The 19,392-nt window shown below is 45.9% G+C and overlaps 1 protein-coding gene across 2 annotated transcripts in view; it reads right to left on the bottom strand.

The window, feature by feature from the left end:
• ARHGAP33 (Rho GTPase activating protein 33) overlaps nucleotides 1-19,392 on the bottom strand; it is a 51,406-nt gene that overhangs the window by 24,854 nt on the left and 7,160 nt on the right. For both annotated transcript variants that reach the window (XM_083512284.1, XM_083512285.1), the window contains exons 2-9: nucleotides 12,585-12,679; nucleotides 10,095-10,179; nucleotides 9,845-9,928; nucleotides 6,371-6,508; nucleotides 5,143-5,235; nucleotides 4,194-4,316; nucleotides 2,874-2,951; nucleotides 1,389-1,455 (exon numbers count right to left, since the gene is read on the bottom strand). In XM_083512284.1, the coding sequence (XP_083368410.1) occupies nucleotides 1,389-1,455; nucleotides 2,874-2,951; nucleotides 4,194-4,316; nucleotides 5,143-5,235; nucleotides 6,371-6,508; nucleotides 9,845-9,928; nucleotides 10,095-10,179; nucleotides 12,585-12,679 (763 nt within the window). The remainder of the gene's footprint in view (nucleotides 1-1,388; nucleotides 1,456-2,873; nucleotides 2,952-4,193; nucleotides 4,317-5,142; nucleotides 5,236-6,370; nucleotides 6,509-9,844; nucleotides 9,929-10,094; nucleotides 10,180-12,584; nucleotides 12,680-19,392) is intronic.

The following is a 19,392-nucleotide window of genomic DNA, read 5'->3' as shown; positions in this document are numbered from 1 at the left end:
ATCTACTATAAACTGCTTTGAGATCTTTGGATAGTAAACCATCCATGAATGGAAATAAGAAATAATAAGAAGCAGAAGGACACAAACAGTAACACCAGACTAGGAATGGGGGATAAATTTGTTTGGTCTGCATTAAATTCACGCTCCCCAAACACGAACCGAAACCTCCGTCGAAATCCACACTTCTCCAAATTTTGTGATGTGGTTCTCCAACCAAACAATGTCCAGAAGTGCATACATTTGTGAAAACAGTATACAAACGGCATTCTGCTAAAGGTTCTCAAATTCTTTTTCTCTAGGCCACACCTAAAACTTTGCTTGCAGCACACCAATTTTTTTATTGATAGGAAATACATTGGAAAACAAATAGATCACAACTAGGATTGTTCTCTTTTGCCACTTGATGTTCTTGCTCTCATTTTGAAAAGGTATCTATCCATATTCTAAAAATAAAAAAGATACTATACTATACTAAACTGAAATGTTTCAATGTTTCTTTGATGGACCTCAAATCTTCCTGCCACATTTCCCACACCCTTTGAGAACCACTGTGTTAAGGGGAAATTGCTTGCAAAAATGTATATACAAAGTAAAACTGTTTACCAAATTGTGCATATTAAAAGATAACATGCAAAAAAAAAAGTGAATCAACATATGGGGTGATCAGTTGGCTGAGGATGATGGGAGTTGTAGTCCAAAACACCTTCAGGGCACCAAATTAATAAAGTCTGCTATAGACACACACTGCCCAGCTCTTGTCAGCCAAGTGTTCCAAACAACTTACGACTGTAACCCAGATACGTTATGCAAATTAAACAAATTTGCATTTGTTTTGCATAATTTATGCCCATTTTTGCACTTGCATAGTTTGATTGATTTGGATAGTCAGTGTGATGGATGTTGGTCTTAGACTGTGGAGACCCAGGTTCAAATCCCCAGGCCATGCAGCTGCCTGGGTGGCCCTGGGCCAGTTGCTTTTGCTTAGCCTAACATGTCACAGCATTTCCATGACAGGAAAAATTATACAACCCCCCTTAGCTCTGGTACAATAAAAAGGAGAGCTAGACTGGAGAATCAGAGCACGCGCACAGCTTCTGGAACATTTGTGCAGAGCCGGTCCTAACATTAGGCACAGTGAGGCAGTCGCCTCGGGCGGCTAATTTTAGGTGTCATGAAAGAGCTAGGCATCTGAAAGAGCACAGCGTTACCCTCCTGCACACAGAAAGACACAAGTGTTCCAGGGTTGTTTCCAGTAATACCAATAAATATCTGAAGTGACTGAAAATGTATTTGCTGGAAATAGGGGTCATTATGTTTCTGCAGTAAGCGGAATCTAGGATAATCAGCATATGTGGTAGAACACAGCAAGTCAAGGAGGATGTGCTCACCTGTTTTGAGTCCTGGGCTGGGGCGCTCTGAGAACAGCTCCACACACTCGCTGGGGAAGAACCCCACCTGGAAAGAGGCAGGCAAGGAAGAGTTCAACGTACTGACAAAGCAAAATATTCCTCCTTAAGAAAAGCAACCAGGCCTTCCCCTGGTAAAGGTACCCCTGTCCGTACGGGCCAGTCGTGTCCGACTCTAGGGTTGTGCGCCCATCTCACTTAAGAGGCCGGGGGCCAGCGCTGTCCGGAGACACTTCCGGGTCACATGGCCAGCGTGACGAAGCTGCTCTGGCGAGCCGGCACCAGCGCAGCACACTGAAACGATGTTTACCTTCCCGCTAGAAAGCGGTACCTATTTATCTACTTGCACTTTAGGGGTGCTTTCGAACTGCTAGGTGGGCAGGAGCTGGGACCGAAAGACGGGAGCTCACCCCGCCGTGGGGATTCGAACCGCCGACCATGCGATCGGCAAGCCCTAGGTGCTGAGGTTTTACCCACAGCACCACCCGCGTCCCTCCCCTGGCTTAGGAACTTGTTAAACCCTACCTCAGTTATTTATGCCCACCACAAGTGAATGCGGCAAACAGGCCATTAACAAAAATTCTGATGCAATCAATTCATCTATACTGGTTATGGATTAACTAGTATAGGCATAAAACTGTCAAGACAGGTGACGATGGCTAATTTCATGCACTTGCCACACTAGGTGCCTGGAATTGTGATGGAGGGAGTGGGGCTGACTGAAGCAAGCTACTGAGAGTCAGGTTTCTCTCAAGCCAAATTGCAAGAGGCCTCTCTGCCAAATTAACAGGGTGCTAAAATGATACTGACCGAAAAGGCATTTGTATTCGTTTGGAAAGGAATATCTGATTATTATTTTTTTTAAAAAAGCAGAATTGTGCAGATATTTTAAGAAAATTCGTGAAAGGGCATTTTGGAGCAAACTAAAATATAAGTTTTTTAAAAAAAAATGGGCGTGGTGATAAAATGGAGCTGAGCAGAAAATTAACAGTGAACCGGTGCCAGAAAAAGCTCGTCAGCTGATACATTGCAGCCTACATATACCCAAATGACGTCTCTTCAGAAAGACAGGAGAGTGGCACTATGATACACCAGATGTTGCTGGACTACAGCTCCCATCATCCCCGATCGCTGGCCATGCTGGCTAGGGCTGATGGGAGCTGGAGTCCAATTCTCTGAAAGCCTGCCACTATTTCAGCTCACTTGTTTAAATCGAGGTGGGGGACATCTCCACCCCAGTCGGGGTGCAAGCCAAGAAAAAAATGGGTGGGGCCTAAGCCACCACACACAGGCACACACTCATACCCCTGTCCAGTCACACACACACACACACACACACTTTCATTCACTCCCACCCACCCATCCAAATTTCTCTTTAATACAATGTGGCCATCTAAGACATAGTGCTGATCCTATGCTTCAACATATCTCTCCTAATGCAATGTGTCTTCCTTCCTGAATCCCAACCTGGAATCCATGCTTTCCCCGCCACCAGCTCCTGTCCTCCTTGGGGGGCATATCAATCACAGAGATGATGTCTCCAACCTGTGCCAAACAAATTAACAAAACAACAACAATCCTATGTTAGTGCATGGACCATGGTGGGCAATCTCCAATGTTAACCGTGCTTAAAAGCAGATCCACTGAATCTACTAGATTTAAGTACCTCAGAGTAGACTCAATGATTTTGGTAGGTCTACTCTTGCAGAGCCTCTACGGGACTTGTTTCAGTCTGCCAGAGTCTGGGTTACAAAGGTGTGTACTTCATATGAAGGTGATTAATATATGTAGGGTTGCCTCCAACTAAGTTCCACTTAGAATAGACCCACTGGAATTAATGGACCTAAGTTCACCATGTCCATTAATTTCAATGAGCTGAGTAGGACTCACACTGGACACAACCTTTAGTAGTTACATTTTAAATTGTGCTTTTTCTGAAGTACCTCATATATATTATCACATTTTATCAATCTTTTATACATGTCTACCCAGAAGAAAGTCCCACTGAGTCCCATTTGTGAAACAAAGAGAAAACGTGCAGAATTGATATATGCTGGCAAACAGCAGCTGATGTTTGTCCACAGGGAATCCCTGGGGTTCCTCAGAAGATCAGCAAGAAAAAGTTATCCCCCACCACGACAGGACATTCCTTGGAATGTGCTAACACAGATGGGCCCTAGGCATGCCCTGAGGTGCACTTGGTTCACACAAGATGACATTGAGGCCCTAGCAAGGTAGAGGAAACAAGATGGCACCCAAGGTTTTGCCCCAGAATCCTTTGCGGTGTGTAAGAGACTCCACGCAGATACGGAGTGTTCCTTGGCAGACAAGTCAATGTGAAAAGAGTTCTTCAAAGATTTGGAAACCACAGTGGGGGGGGGCTGTAAATATTTTTAGGAAATAAAAAGACAGCTGTTTTGTTGATTATTGTTTCTTTCTGGTTTTAAATTCATGGCATGGAACGTTAGTCAGGGTAGGCCCACTGAAATTAATGGAGATGATGAACGTAATCCCATTGACTTCAGTGAGTCTATTCTGAGTCAGCTGAACACAACCCATGCTAGTTTGTCTGTGACTGTTGTATACCTGGAAGCTGTCATGGTTTTACCCCCCCCCCCCAAAGAAAAAAAAATCAGTTTTAAAAAAGCTTCCCTGGGGGAGAGCAACTCTCTGTGCTCCCAAGCAGCACCCTAGCTGGGAAGAGAGATTGAAAAGGTATTACATTGCAGGTCTACCCACAAGATAAAAGCCACCCAGAAGTAACATGCACTACAAAGTAGGGCTCACCTCAAAGGAGAGCTCATCAGATGCCTGCGCCGTGTAGCGTTTTACCACATGGGCAGCTGCAATGGCAGGAACATTGATAGAAGCTTCCTCATTGACCAGCAGTCGGTTGCCATGGTTATCAATCTGAAATAAAGGGGAGGGGGAGAATACAAGTGAAGTGGATGAAGCCTTGGAATGTTCTGTGGGTGTCATCCGGAGATACAGGTGTTAGAGAATGCCATCAGAAACTGAAATAAGAGCAAAAATTCCCACACTTTGCATGTTCCTCAGAGGTCAGGAACAGAAATCACACGAGCAAATGCAAGCAGCATTCAGTACTGTACTGTTGTACTTCTAGTCTGCAAATGTTACGTAAATCGCTATACTGTTTGCTGAAATGCTTTTGTCATTTCCCTTCCGCTGAAATCAATTGCTTTATTTAATTACGCACGTTTCAGCCGCAGCGGATAGCAAGATGAATAGCGTAGGTTTTAGCGGAAGACCAACTGTAGCGGAACAGAAACAGCACTGATTGTGACGGACCCAGGACTGGATGAAAATCGTTACCTCCTTACATCCCTAATCCCAGCATGCAGTAACCAGGTCACACCATTCACATGGGGCTTCCATCTCATTTTCTGCTAGATTTCCGCAACAGGCAGAAATGGGTATCTGTGGAGCCCTTGAAAGCAAGATTAACATTTCTAGCACCCTGGCAGCGTCAGTGGTTTACTCTGTGTAGTAATATTACCTACTTAACTTTTCTGCAGAACATTCCAAATGTCTCAGGCATTTCACATATATTGTTTAAGACTTGTATTTATCTGCTTAAAACACACACACAATTATATTGCACAGTGCTTCATCAGATCCTATATGAGAAATTAAAAGAAATACACAAAGCATATTTCAGCTTGCAAATGATATAGCTGCATCATCCACCACCACAGCTACCCTCACTGTTCCTCACCTCCATCCAGGTGAGGACTGGTCCACAGTTGATGTTGCTGTCCACAATGGCTGACAGCTTCTCCAGGTACTGTGAAAGCATGGGCACCAGCAGCTGGCAAAGGAGAGATAAAATATAAGGTGTCACTGGCATATCAGCTCCCTGATTCAGTGTCAACGGAAGCCGACAACTACTTGAGAAGAGATGGTATGGTGATGGGCACTTAGGAAGCACCAAAGTCTGGAAGTCTTTGGCAATGCTGTCTCTGAGCATGTGCAGAGTGCTTATGACACAGTAACTTGCAGCAGGTCCCCCACCTATTAGGTATGGTGGGGGTAGTTTCTTGGAATTAAAAGACTGGTAGCCCTCGGTATCGGATAGCATTAAATTTCATTATTTGTTATTACATTTACAGTGGTACCTTGGTTCTCAAACTTAATCCGTTCCAGGAGTCCTTTCGACTCCCGAAACCGTTTGAAAACCAAGGCTTCCGATTGGCTGTAGGAGCTTCCTGCACTCAAGCGGAAGCCGAGTTGGGCATTCGGCTTCTGAAAACCTTCACAAACCGCAACACTTACTTCAGGGTTTGCGGCGTTCAGGAGCCGATTTGTTTGGCAAGTAAGCCATTCGTGAACCAAGGTTCCACTGGATTTCCATAGCAAGGTGGAATGCACTTCACAATTTTATCCTCACAACAACCTTGCAGGGAAGGTTAGCCCAAGAGGCAGTAGCTGGTTCAAGGTCACCCAGTGAGTTTCATGGCTGAGTGGGGATTTGAACCCTGATCTCCCAGGCCCTGTGCAACACTCTAACCACTTGGAAGGGGCCACAAGGATCATCTAATCCAACCACCTGAAATGCAGGAATCTTTTGCCCAACGTGGCGCTCAAACCCATGTCCCTGAGATGAAGAGTCGCATGCTCTACCAACTGTGCTATCAGGGAGAGTGACCACCTTGCTCTTCGCCTCAGGCAGCAAAATGTCTTGGGCCAGGCCTGTAAGTCAGGGTAGACTAAGACTGAGAAAGATGTCCAGTCTCCATAGGCAGTGTGAATTCCCTGGACAACTTATATACTAATCAGTACTTGGAATTCTTTTGTTTCCAGATGTGGTGTGGGGAAGGGGACATGCAAGATTCCTGTGTTTGGTGTAACCCTTGCCTATGCATGCCAGAAGCCAAGCCGCATATAGTCACACCCTCCTCAAAACACTCCCCACACACCACTCAAAATGTCTCCCAGACAATCACCTCAGGGTGGGCCCGCATGTGGCTGAGGGGCGGCAATTCGGGGAGCTGAGAGAAGCGCCTGTCGAAGATGCAGCAGTGGAGGTGGGCATCCAGGGTACGGAATTCCTCGTAACTGCGGTGCACCTGCCAGCTCTTTCCCTGCAGGGAGAAAGGCAAAAACCGAGAAACAAAAAAGCAGAAGGTTGACCCCTAAGAAACGTTTAAAAATCCATATACGGCCAATACCTTTAGTTGGCTTAATAAATATATTTAACCTACTATGAATTCAGAACCAAGAGGGAGGTAGACAGCTGTTGAGCAAATCCAGGGTCAATATTTGTGTGTGTGTGTGTGTGTGTGTGTGAGAGAGAGAGAGAGAGAGAGAGAGAGAGAGAGAGAATGTTTGAATTGCATTTGCAAGGCCCATCCAAGCCCAGCATTACCACAAATCATCCCTTGAGCAGCTGTTTGGTCAATGCCAGGAAGGGATCATCATTAACACTTGTCCTGGGCCTTTATAAACCATTACCACCCATCCCCAGTGCTTTTATCAGTGCCAGACGGCTAGAGACACTCATTTAAAATTCCCCACAATGCCTCACAGCGCTGCTACATCAGGGGCAGTGTGGGAAATTTTAATGGTGGTTCTCAGATCCAGCTGTTCCATCTCTGAAGGGAGCATTGCTGTGGCTGCTGCTGCCGCCTGCCCCTGCCGCCAGGTAAACCCACGGAGGAAGGAGGCATTGTGGGAAATTTAAATGCTGGCTCCCAGACTCAGTTGCCAGTGATGATTGCTGCAACTTCCTGCAGCGCCAGCCACAGCAAGTAAGCCTGACAAGGATGGGTCTCCCAAACTTTGTTTGCTGAGGGACCCCTCAAACCTGGAACTGCCCTGGTTTCTGTACCAAAAGTTCAATGAACACAGCAGAAACCAAGGCCCATGGACATAATCCAAACACACAGATAACATCCCAGACATGCATCAGGATGCTGATGCAGCATGTGGCAGTTGTAAAAAAAAAATAAAAAGGCAAAGTCCATGCTAGGGATTAGGAAAGGAACTGAGAACAAAATTGCCACTATCATAACGCCATTATACAGTTCTATGGCGTGGCTGCGTTTGGAATACAGTGGAACCTCGGGTTACAGACGCTTCAGGTTACAGACGCTTCAGACACTAACCCAGAAATAGTACCTCGGGCTAAGAACTTTGCTTCAGGATGAGAACAGAAATCGTGCGGTGGCCCCATTAGCTAAAGTGGTGCTTCAGGTTAACAACAGTTTCAGGTTAAGAATGGACCTCCAGAACGAATTAAGTACTTAACCTGAGGTACCACTGTACTGTGTACACTTCTGGTTGCCTGGCCTCAAAAAGGATATTCTAGAGTTGGAAAAACTTTTGGGAGAAGGACAGTCAAAATGGTCAAGGGAATTGGAGCAAGTCCCTTGTGAGGAAAGGTTGCAGAGTTTCGGATTTTTTTGGCCTAGAGAAAAGGCAATACGGCAGCGATAAGAGGACAAACAGATCAAAAATTAATTGAAGAATGAGATTGTGTAAAGGAGTACATAAAGAAACATTGCTCTGGGATAAATATTTCAATATGCAATGAATAAAGTTGACAGGGTAGAAATATTGAGGAAATAGATGGAAGTGGAACAAAGACAAAGTAATACGAATAAAAGAAGATGAAGGGAAGGAGGTCAAACATGGTTGGAGGGAAGACTATGTTTTATGTATTTTTTTGGTGTGTTCTTTTTATTTATTTTTCTTTTGTGTAATTTGTTATTTTTCCTTTTTTTTCTTGTGATATTGTTTGGTTTTTGTTACCGCAATTCAATAAACCGTTTTTAATAAATAAATAAATAAAAATTTAACAAACAAACAAAAAGGTGGCATGAGAGAAGTGCATGAATGGCATGGAGAAAGTACATAGAGAAAAGTTCTTCTCCCTTTCTCATAACACTAGAGACTCGAGGGCATCCAATGAAGCTGAAAGTTGGAAGGTTCAGGACAGGCATCAAAAGCCCTTCCTCACATAGATTGCAGTTAAAGGCTGAAATTTGCTCCCATGGGAGGCAATGATGGCCAAAAATGAGGATGGTTGTAAAAGAGGATTAGACAAATGCAAGGAAGACGATAATTGGGTGCCATAAGAAAGCTTGCAGAGATAGTGCAGGATCTCTTTCAGCTTCTGCCTTCTGGAAGAAGGTACAGGGTTATAAAGACTAGGACTAGCCGCCTGAGAAACACTTTCTATCCAAATGCGATTTTGGTTTTAAATACAGTGTAAGGTAGTCTCTTTGTGAGTATATTGTATTCAGTTATGGGGTATCAGAGTTTTTAGGGGGTTAACCAGGCTGGGATAGCTGGAATAACAGGCTTGTTGGTTTTTGAATGTCCGATGTAGATTTTTTTCAATTTCGTTGTTCTGTATGGGACAATGACAATAAAGATTATCGTATCGTTGTCTACAGCTAATATGCACGATGGCTATGTTCTCCTTCCAGCATCAGAGGGATTATGCCTGAGTCCCAGCTGCAGGGAATCAAGGGTGGGAAGAGTGAGGTCACACTGAGGTCCTGATTGAGAGCTTCTCACAGGCATCTGTGAGAACAGGATGCTGGACTAGCCAGGCCTTTCACCTGGTCCAGCAGATTTGGTTGGCTGAGCAGGACTACAGAACGGGAATATTCCAGGTTGGCAGAACTCATACAAGCCTTCATACAAATATATCCCAGGGTGGTTCACAATTAAGAAACGACAATTACATACAATTACATAATTCAACTGAAACAAAACACGCAGCACATAATTAAAGTGGAAGCACAGCACAACTTCAGATTGCAGAATGGGTGGCCAGATTATCTAACATTTAAAGGAAACTAGGCCTTTCCCTCAGTATCATCAAACAAGACACACAGAACACTGTCTCCCCTACAAACCTAAACCTGTTTTATACCAATTTAGCAGTCAATTAACAATGATTCCTGGTAATCGTAGTACACTAGGGAATGAAGAATTTATCCGAAACCCCTAACACCCCCTCCTCAAAGAGCTACAATTCCCAGAATTCCCTGGGAACAAGCATTATGCCTACCTAACAAGCCAATCCCATCCAGTTTAGCATGCTTAAACCCACTGCACAAAACAAGATCTCCCTCTGCACTGGATCTGGCTGAAAGTGTGCTAGGGCAGGTATAAACCTTGGTTAGATTAGAAACAATTTGGAATCTTTTAAAAAGTAATTGGCTTTGAAATAATTCAAACTGTCAAGTTAAATTGTTAATTTTTTTTATCTGAACTATTTTTTAAGCTTTAAATTATTTCCAATTTAACTACAGTATAAAATAATGTGCGCAGTATAAAATAATGTACTGATGGGTGAACAGCTGCCAGTTACCTAGTCAGCTGACAACTCGACTCAAGAATATAAGAAGCAAATCCAACCAAATCCAACAGGTTTTGCCAGTTGACTCCCCTTCCCCGCCCCTTACCTGGCAGGTGACCTGCACATCAAACAGCACCTCTCCCTCCTCCAAGTGACTGAGATTCTCATTCTGCTCAGGTGCAAGCTGCAGCTGTGGGGAGAGAGAAAATTTAAGTGCCCCCTGCAGCAGTGGGGAGGCAGAAATATCCACCTGTCCTGCCACTTCCCTTCCCAGCCTACCATAGGGACTCAGGTGCCCAAGGTAACATTTCCTCATTCTCCCAAGCCCTGCGAAGAGAGCAGGGTGGCAAACGTACCTCAATATGTCCAAAGTCAAGAGCTTCGTAGTGGAAATGAGCACATTCGGTCAGCTTGGGGAAGTGGCCTCGTGTGATGGAAAGTCTGCAGGGAAAGAGAGATACCGTATTTTTCGCTCCATAATAAGAGTTTGGATTTGATATCCCGCTTTATCACTGCCTTAAGGAGTCTCAAAGCGGCTAACATTCTCCTTTCCTTTCCTCCCCCACAACAAACACTCTGTGAGGTGAGTGGGGCTGAGAGACTGAAGAGAAGTGTGACTGGCCCAAGGTCACCCAGCAGCTGCATGTGGAGGAGTGGGAAATCGAACCCGGTTCACCAGATTACGAGTCCACCGCTCTGAACCACTACACCACACTGGCTCTCTAAGACCACTGGCTCTCTAAGACGCACCTGACCACAAGACGCACCTAGTTTAATATATTCTCTCCCTCTCTGCGCAGCACCTCTCCACGGCTTCAGGGATAGCCGTGCAACCTGCATTCGCTCCCTAAGACGTACACACATTTCCCCTTACTTTTTAGGAGGGGGAAGTGCGTCTTATAGAGCAAAAAATACAGTAGGTCTACGTAAGGGAATGAGTTATGTTGCTATGTGTGCTAACTCTTGAGTTCCAAGCCTTAGGTAAAATACTAAAAAGCACCCTCCTTCTGAGCCCAACCTCCCTCCCATGGGTGTCCATCGCAGGGGGCGGGGAGAGGGATTTTCCTCCCCACCCTGCCCTAGATGAACTAGAATCCTAAGATTCCCAGCTTGCTTGCTTTTTAAAAAAAGCATAAGGCTGCATATACACTGTACCTTTAAAGCACACTCAAAGCACATTCCCTCCCGCCCGCCCCCAAAGAATTGTGGGCCTTTGCAGGAAAGAAGGCACTTCTAATGTGTTTTAAAGAGTATCGTGCATACGCAGCCTAAGTTCCTAGCATTTGTAGAATCTCAGATAAAATGTACACACGCAATTCTTCTCATTTTTGTATGACAGAAACTAGCCTGCTCCCAACTTTTGGTGTTTTGCTTTGCCGCCACCCCACCCCATAAACCAGGCTTCCTCAAACTTGGCCCTTCAGATGTTTTGAGACTACAATTTCTGTCATCCCTGACCACTAGTCCTGCTAGCTAGGGATCATGGGAGTTGTAGGCCAAAAACATCTGGAGGGCCGAGTTTGAGGAAGTCTGCTAAACATTCCTATGGAAGCCCATGCATCTTCCTCTCCCCAAATCCTACACTTGTTCCCTGCCTTGCCTCAAGCCCTCTCTCTGCAGGCCTTTTCCCTGTCATCCTAATTCCTTTAGCTTGCTTACGTCAGGCACTCTCAGCCCAGATCTGCGCCATGCACACTTACAGTATAGTGGTACCTCGGGTTAAGTACTTAATTCGCTCTGGAGGTCTGTACTTAACCTGAAACTGTTCTTAACCTGAAGCACCACTTTAGCTAATGGGGCCTCCTGCTGCCCCCATGCCGCCGGAGCACAATTTCTGTTCTCATCCTGAAGCAAAGTTCTTAACCTGAAGCACTATTTCTGGGTTAGCGGAGTCTGTAACCTGAAGCGTATGTAACCCGAGGTACCACTGTACATGTAGACTCCTCCCGACAACTCTTGGGGAACTATCATTTCCCTCTCACGGGCCTGCCGCTCCCTTCACAAACTACAGTTCCCAGGATTCTTTTGGGCATTAAATCTACGCTGTGGGTCTGCCCTTAGAGCCGTTCGGCCTGCATCCTCATACTTCTTCCTCTCAAGCCATGTCCAGCATCGCTGCTACTAGCATTGCTTTCTAGCAGCGATGCTGAACGTGGCTCGAGAGGGGAAGAAACTTGCAGCAGGGGTGGCTGAAGCCAGCAACCAACCATACATCCCCTCTCAAATTAAATTGTGGGTGGGCACTCACTCAAAACAAGACCGTCGTCTCTTTGCCCTATGTTATATCTGCAGGATGGGGGTAAGAGCAGGCGAAGCTTTTCACAGCAGAGAAATAAAAAAATGGCGCCTGCAGATCAAACGGCCACACCTTTTAGAGCAGGCTTCCTCAAACTCGGCCCTTCAGATGTTTCGGCCTACAACTCCCATGATTTCTCCAGTAAAAATAGGGAAATACTAAGGAAAAGTGGGATATTCCGGGATAAAATCAGAAACTGGGACAGCTTCTGCATAAGAATTTCTAACAAGAGAGAGTCTTCCACCAGGCATAGGCAAACTCGGCCCCCCAGATGTTTTTGGCCTACAACTCCCATGATCCCTAGTTAGCAGGACCAGTGGTCAGGGATGATGGGAACTGTAGTCTCAAAACATCTGGAGGGCCGAGTTTGAGGAAGCCTGTTTTAGAGGCTGCAGGGGCGAGTTCAGAAAGTTGGCGACCGTACGCTGCCTCTCAGTCCTGGGGGTTGAACGTACAGTCCTGCAATGCGACACAGCCATGGGCCTGTTTTCATCTCTCTCTCTCTCTCTCTCTCTCTCTTTCTCTTTCTCTTTCTCTCTCTCGATTTTACCTCTTGGTTGGCTTCCCCTTGACGTTACTGCTTGCATTCCCCAGCGAGCGGACTTGACCCTCTCCCGTTGTATCAATGTTGTCCGTGCTCCGGGCCTGTGCAGTCAAAATAAGGGAGGTATGGGTAAATATTGACACTTCCGACACTTCTTCCCACAGCCAAAGCAACGCCCCCCAAAAAAGAAACAAGTTCTCCGGGGATCACTCTTCAGGCTGGCCTGCTACAATTCCACCCTGCAGCTAAGTCAGGGATCGGTTGGCAGACAGATTTCACAGTATGTTCCGCAGATAATCGCAGGAACCTCCCGAGTTACAAAAGGATACAATGGCTGATCTCCCAGTACAATACCGGTCCCTGACATTCTATACCAACAGCATCTTTAATAGATGCCATCCAGCTCTCTCCCTACATCGGCTGCCACATTATCTAGCTCAGCTTCCCGAGACACATTTTATTTTTTCAACCTCTCTTCAAGGAGTGTCTGCAATCCCCCCCTTCCCTTTTTTTAAAAAAATCGCTGCTCGGTTTGCTAGCAATACTTGTCATCTCACCACCACCACCCAGATAACTGATTTAAAGAAGGAAGGAAAAGTAACGTCGTTAGACATAACATTAGCCCCTTCATTGGATAGCTCGAAAGATATCATAGGACACCGCTTGGAAGACTGAGAGACCTGCGATCACGTGACATTACGCATTTCAGATGCCGAAACACCCAAAATAAAATAAAATAATCCAGAACGGGATTACGCACTTCAAAACACCGTAGCCAAACCTGTAAAAACCCACATGTCTATATATAGGGGCAGTGCTGAAGCAAACCTCCCTGACTGTTCTTTTCATATAAATATATAAGTATATTTCAGTTTTTCAAAAATATTTTGACAAAAATACAATCTAATATTTTATAACAGATATGTATATTTTTACTTTTCATCACTCCTTTTGCGGTTTCTTATATTTATTTTAAAAATTGTAATGGTACTTCTTCATTACTCCACTTATCTTTCAGTGGTTTTGGGACTTCATTACTCCAATTATTAATTACTCCCTGGCTATTCTTTCGCATTAATTTTAACTGTTTGGTTTAAATTAATCCTACTAATGAGTTTATTTGTGTACAATAACATTTCATATAATCCACAAATCTCCCCCAGTCTTTGATTGTTCTCGTATATAAATAAGGTGAGCTTGGCTAGTCAAAGTCTGCTCGTCAGCCTTGGTGGGACAACTCGGGCCCCAAATATCCGAAAGACCACCTCCTTTCCTACAGACCCTCTTTCGTGCTAAGATTGGTGGCATAGCCTCCAGCATTTCTCCAGTGAAAATAGGGAAATACTAAGGAAAAGTGGGATATTCCAGGATAAAATCAGAAACTGGGACAGCTTCTGCATAAGGAGAGTCTTCCATCAGGCATAGGCAAACCCGGCCCTCCAGATGTTTTGGGACTACACCTCCCATCATCCCTAGCTAACAGGACCAGTGGTCAGGGATGGTGGGAGTTGTAGTCCCAAAACATCTGGAGGGCCGAGTTTGCCTATGCCTGGACACTGTGAAACAGGTCCTTCCAGCAAGAAGTTAGTGTTTACTCAAAATCCCGTTTCTTGTCATTTGAACCCACGTGTTAGAATCCTGCCTTCTAGAGCAGGGGTAGGGAACCCTTTTTCCTTGGCAGGCATGGTCTAGATATAAAAAGTGAGTGGAGGCCACCCGCCTGTCAATCACATGACATCACAATGACATCAGGCAACAAGCGTCTTTGGAGGCACGCTAGACGTGCCATCGAGGAGTCTTGCTAAAGAGTCTAAAATGGAGGGGGTTCAGTGTGAACCCCTCTGTGATCCAGAATAGCTCAGTCAGTAGAGCATGAGACTCTGAATCTCAGGGTTGTGGGTTCGAGTCCCACGTTGGGCAAAGGATTCCTGTATTACAGAGGACTGGACTAGATAACTCTTGTGGTCGGTCCCTTCCAACTCTACAATTCCATGAAATGATCCTTTGGAGCAATGCCAGGACTGGCCTCACTCCTGATGCTGCATCAGACGTCAGACATCAGACGGGGGGAGTGATTTTCCGGAAATGGCCTGGTGGGCCAAAGTTGGCCCATAAGACAGAGGCTCCCTACCCCTGCTGAAAATAAATTTTGTTTCCTTTATGTGACAGCCCTTCAAATATTTGAACATAATACAAACCACTGGATCGGGCTAGCGACCCATTTAGTCCAGGCATCCTGTTCTCACAGCAACCACCCTGAGTGAAATCCTTAAGCAGGATCTGAGCACAAGAACACTTTTCCTTCCTGTGGTTTCCATCAATTGGTATTCAGAACCTTTACTGCCTCTGACCATTCAGGGAGAGCATAGCTTTCATGTCTGGTAGCCACTGACAGTCTTATCTGCCACGTAGATGACTATCACATCACCCTTTCGTCTTCTCCAGGCTAAACAACATACCCAACTCCTCCAACCTTTCATTTTAGGGCTTGGTCTCCAGGCTCCTCACCATCTCCCTTGCCCTCCTCTGGGCACTTTCGACTTTGTTGATTTTCTTCTTCAACTGCAGCGCCCAGAACACAGTGCTCCAAGGAAGGCTAGAGGACAATGGTCTCCCTGCTTCCCATGATCTGGACACAATATTTCGGCCAAGGCAGTCTAGAACAGCTCAGAGCAACAAATCCACATCTCTTCCTCTCTCCCCCAGTCATGCGCTGTGAGGCAAAAAGTTATGAGGTGTTGCTGTCGTGTCCGGTGTTCCCCTGCTCCATTTGGTCAGCCTCCTCAGCTAGCGGCGGTGGGGGAACTGAAAATGATGATGTTTTCTTTAATTACGACACATTTCTAGGGGAGAGAAGATGCGAGGCTGGTGGTTTTGGAGACGGCCACATGGAAAAGTTCCAGTTTTGCACAAAGCCTGTTGTGATTCAGCCCAGGTGCCCTGCTCACAGCGATGAAAAGCACGGCAGTCAATGGAATAACACTCCTCTGCAGGAGCAAATTGAGTCATCCTCCATTTACTCAGTGCCAGGAGCAATTCAAAGAACTCATTTTGCCCTATCATGCTTTCAATGGCCTGGGACAAGCATAGCTCAAGGACCATCGTCCTCCAGCAGCCCTGTCTGTTTACTCAGATCCTCAGCTGACTTGCCCCACCTTGGTAGGTCAAGCAGGTGACAACCAGGAATAGGGCTTTCTTGGTGAAAATACCTCACCTCTGGAACACCCTCCTCAGAGATGTCAGTTACCTCTTACCAAGGGCTGTATCCAACTAAGATTTACTCAGAGTAGACCCATTAAAATTGATGGCTCAACATTAACCATGTCCATTAATTTCATTGATTCTATTTTGAGTTATGACTATCATGGAATAAATCACTTCACTTTAATCCTTTAGTTAGGGTTGTTGAGGGTTTTTTGGCAAAGTTGTTGAGCTTTCTTTACAAAATCTTAAAAAAAACAACCACAAGCTTTTCAGCTTTTTTTTATGAAATTCACCAAAATCCACACTGCCGACATGGGCTGCCATATCTCCAGATTTCCCCGGACTGAATACCAGCTATGTCTGGGAAATTCTGGACATATGGAATCTCTAGGTATAAAAAGACTTGTATTTTTACAGGAATTTACCTGAATGAATTGATACTACAATCTTCTGCTAATTTCACTGTTGCTCTGTTTTGTTTGTGCTGTTTCTTGGCTGTAAATAAGAACACAGGAAGTTGCCTGATACAAAGTCAGACGGTTTTTCTCTCAATTCTCTATGGGCTGTTGCAGCCTTCTCCAACCTGACGCCCTCCTGATATTGTTACACTACATCTACCATCGGCCCCAGCAACCATGGCTGGCAGTCAAGTACGGGGCGGGTTGTAGTCCAAGAACAACTGGAAGGCAGCAGGTTGGGAAAGGCTGGTACAGGGACCACATTAGGACAATCACATATCAGGTAAATAAGATATTAATAAGACTGTGAATCGTACCTGCGGTCCATTAGCTCTTCCCTAACTTCAGCAAGCTAACAAACCAGAAAATGCATTCCAATCACAGCAGTTTTCCATTTTGTCAGAACTGGAAAACTATAGTGCCCCCCCTTGGGAACTAGTGAGAATGCAATTTTGAATCAAGATGGCATACTGAACCTTTCAAAACTGCCCTGACATTTTCTTGTTTCTTTGTTATATTAGACAGATGGACGGACTAGCAGCCTTAGCCCTGGCATTGCTTGAGAATTCTACCTAAATACTTTCATCGCAGAGATCCAAAGCTCACTTCCGGTCCCTATAGATAGACTGACAATCAACACAGCTAACTAGGTATCACGCACCTTCCTGAGAAACTTTGCAGCTACTCAGAGGAAACATAGGAAGGTGAATTCAACCAGGGCAGGTTCTTTGCCCATCTAGTCTAGTTGTGCCTGCCCTTATAGGCAGTGGCTCTCCAGGGTCTGGGGCAGAGTTTGTTACCTGACCCTTTTAGCTGGAGATGCCAGCAGGGATCGCATCTGGGACCTTCCAAAAGCACAGCAGATGCTCTACCACTGAGCTATACAATGACAGCTCCCAAAAGCATCCCATTGTTCTGGACCAGACTGCAGCTCCCGAGCAACCCAAAGACACAGGTTGGTAGCAGGCACAAAGCTCAACCGCACACCACAGCAGAATTGCGCAAGCAGTTGACCGGCTGCTGGGAGGCTGAGATCTACAGCTATTTTGTCACCACCAGGAATCCAACAGGCATCTGAGCTGCCCTTGTGACTTGTGGTGAGGAAATACCCGAGTGTGCACTGTGGAGGATGCTTTTGGCTGACGCATGCTGCAACAGGAGGAAGACTGTTGTGCGCTGGGATGCATGAGCAGCTGAGACGCTTTTTCCCTTTCCTCCATTCATACTCCTTGCCCCAGGACCCCCTCTACTTCTCTATTTCCTCTCCCCTACAAAGATCTGCTGGGAAACTCCCTCTCTGATTAACCCTCAGCTGGAACATGGGAAGTTGCCTTGTATCAAGCCAGACCATGCACCCATCTGGCTCAATATTGTCTATGCTGACCGGTAGCACCAGCTGCTGTCCAGGATTTTGGACAGGATGCCTTTCCAAGCCCTACCTGGAGATGCCAGGGATTGGACCCAAGACCTTCTTCACGCAAAGTGGATGCTCTGCCACTGAGCCATGCCCTCTTCTCGAAAAACTCTCCCTCCCAGGAATACTTATGAGTAGACCGCCATCAGCCCTTACAGAAAACCACAGGGTGGGCCATCCAAATGCAGGCATTATCTGCCATTGCTCCAGAAATCTTGAATGCCTTCCCTCTGCCATACGTGAAGCAGAATCCATCAGTTGATCTAGGTAAGGTAAAAAAGGTAAAGGACCCCTGGATGGTTAAGTCCAGTCAAGGCGACTATGGGGTTGTGGCACTCATCTCGCTTTCAGGCCGAGGGACCCGGCGTTTGTCCACAGACAGCTTTCCGGGTCATGTGGTCAGCATGACTAAACCGCTTCTGGCACAACGGGACACCGTGACGGAAACCAGAGCGCATGAAAACGCAGTTTACCTTCCCACTGCAACGGTACCTATTTATCTACTTGCACTGGTGTGTTTTCAAATCGCTAGGTTGGCAGGAGCTGGGACTGAGCAACCGGAGCTCACCCAGTCGCGGGGATTTGAACAGCCGACCTTCTGATCGGCAAGCCCAAGAGGCTCACTGGTTTAGACCACAGCGCCACCTGCATCCCTAGTTGATCCAGACATTCTGTAAAGGCATATGACCCATGATGTGCACTGGTGGTGCAGTGCTTGACCCTTTCCCCTGAATAGCAAGGACTTAAGTATATAAGAACAGCCTGCAGGAACAGGCCTGCAGTGGCTCAGCTACTTCAGCATCCTGCTCAGGCCAGTGGTCCATCTAGTTCAGCATCTTCACAATGGCCAACCAGAGGCCTTTGGAAAGTCCACAGGCAGGACCTGAGAACAACAGCATTCTCCTCTCCTGTGATTTCCAGCAACTCGCATTCAGAAGCAAACTGCTTCCAGGTAGCCTTATAATCCTTCATAGAATCATAGAACTGTAGAGTTGGAAGGGACCCTGAGGATCAGGACTGCAATACCTCAAGGACCGCCTCTTTCCATATGAACCTACCCAGACACTGAGATCATCTTCTGAGGCCCTCCTTCGTGTGCCTCCTTCTTGAGAGGTCTGGAGGGTGGCAACATGAGAATGGTCCTTCTCTGCAGTGGCTCCCCATATGCAGAATGCTCTCCCCAGGGAAGTTCACCTGGCACCTTCATTATACACCTTTAGGCGCCAGGCAAAAACATTCCATTTTAACCAGGCCTTTGGTTGATCTGATTTACATCCTATGCCATTTTAAAAGGTTGTTCTTTTTTAGAGGGGGGCGTGTTATTGGGTTGCTGTTTTTATTTTGACTATATAATAGTGGTTTTTAAGTTGTTCTTTGTCTGTGAACCGCCCTGAGACCTCCGGGTATAGGGCAGTACAGTGGTACCTTGGGTTAAGTACTTAATTCGTTCCAGAGGTCCGTTCTTAACCTGAAACTGTTCTTAACCGGAAGCACCACTTTAGCTACTGGGGTCTCCTGCTGCCGCCGCGCCGCTGGAGCACGATTTCTGTTCTCACCCTGAAGCAAAGTTCTTAACCCGAGGTACTATTTCTGGGTTAGCGGAGTCTGTAACCTGAAGTGTATGTAACCTGAAGCGTATGTAACCCGAGGTATCACTGTATATAAATTCAATAAATAATAATAATCCCCATCAAATCCAACCCACTAGACTATGCAGCTGTCCCACACAGGGACTGAA

This window comes from Podarcis liolepis (genome assembly GCF_965112155.1).
Source record: "Podarcis liolepis genome assembly, chromosome: 7".
Classification (NCBI taxonomy): Eukaryota; Metazoa; Chordata; class Lepidosauria; order Squamata; family Lacertidae; genus Podarcis; species Podarcis liolepis.
This window is presented reverse-complemented; position numbering and strand designations above follow the sequence as displayed.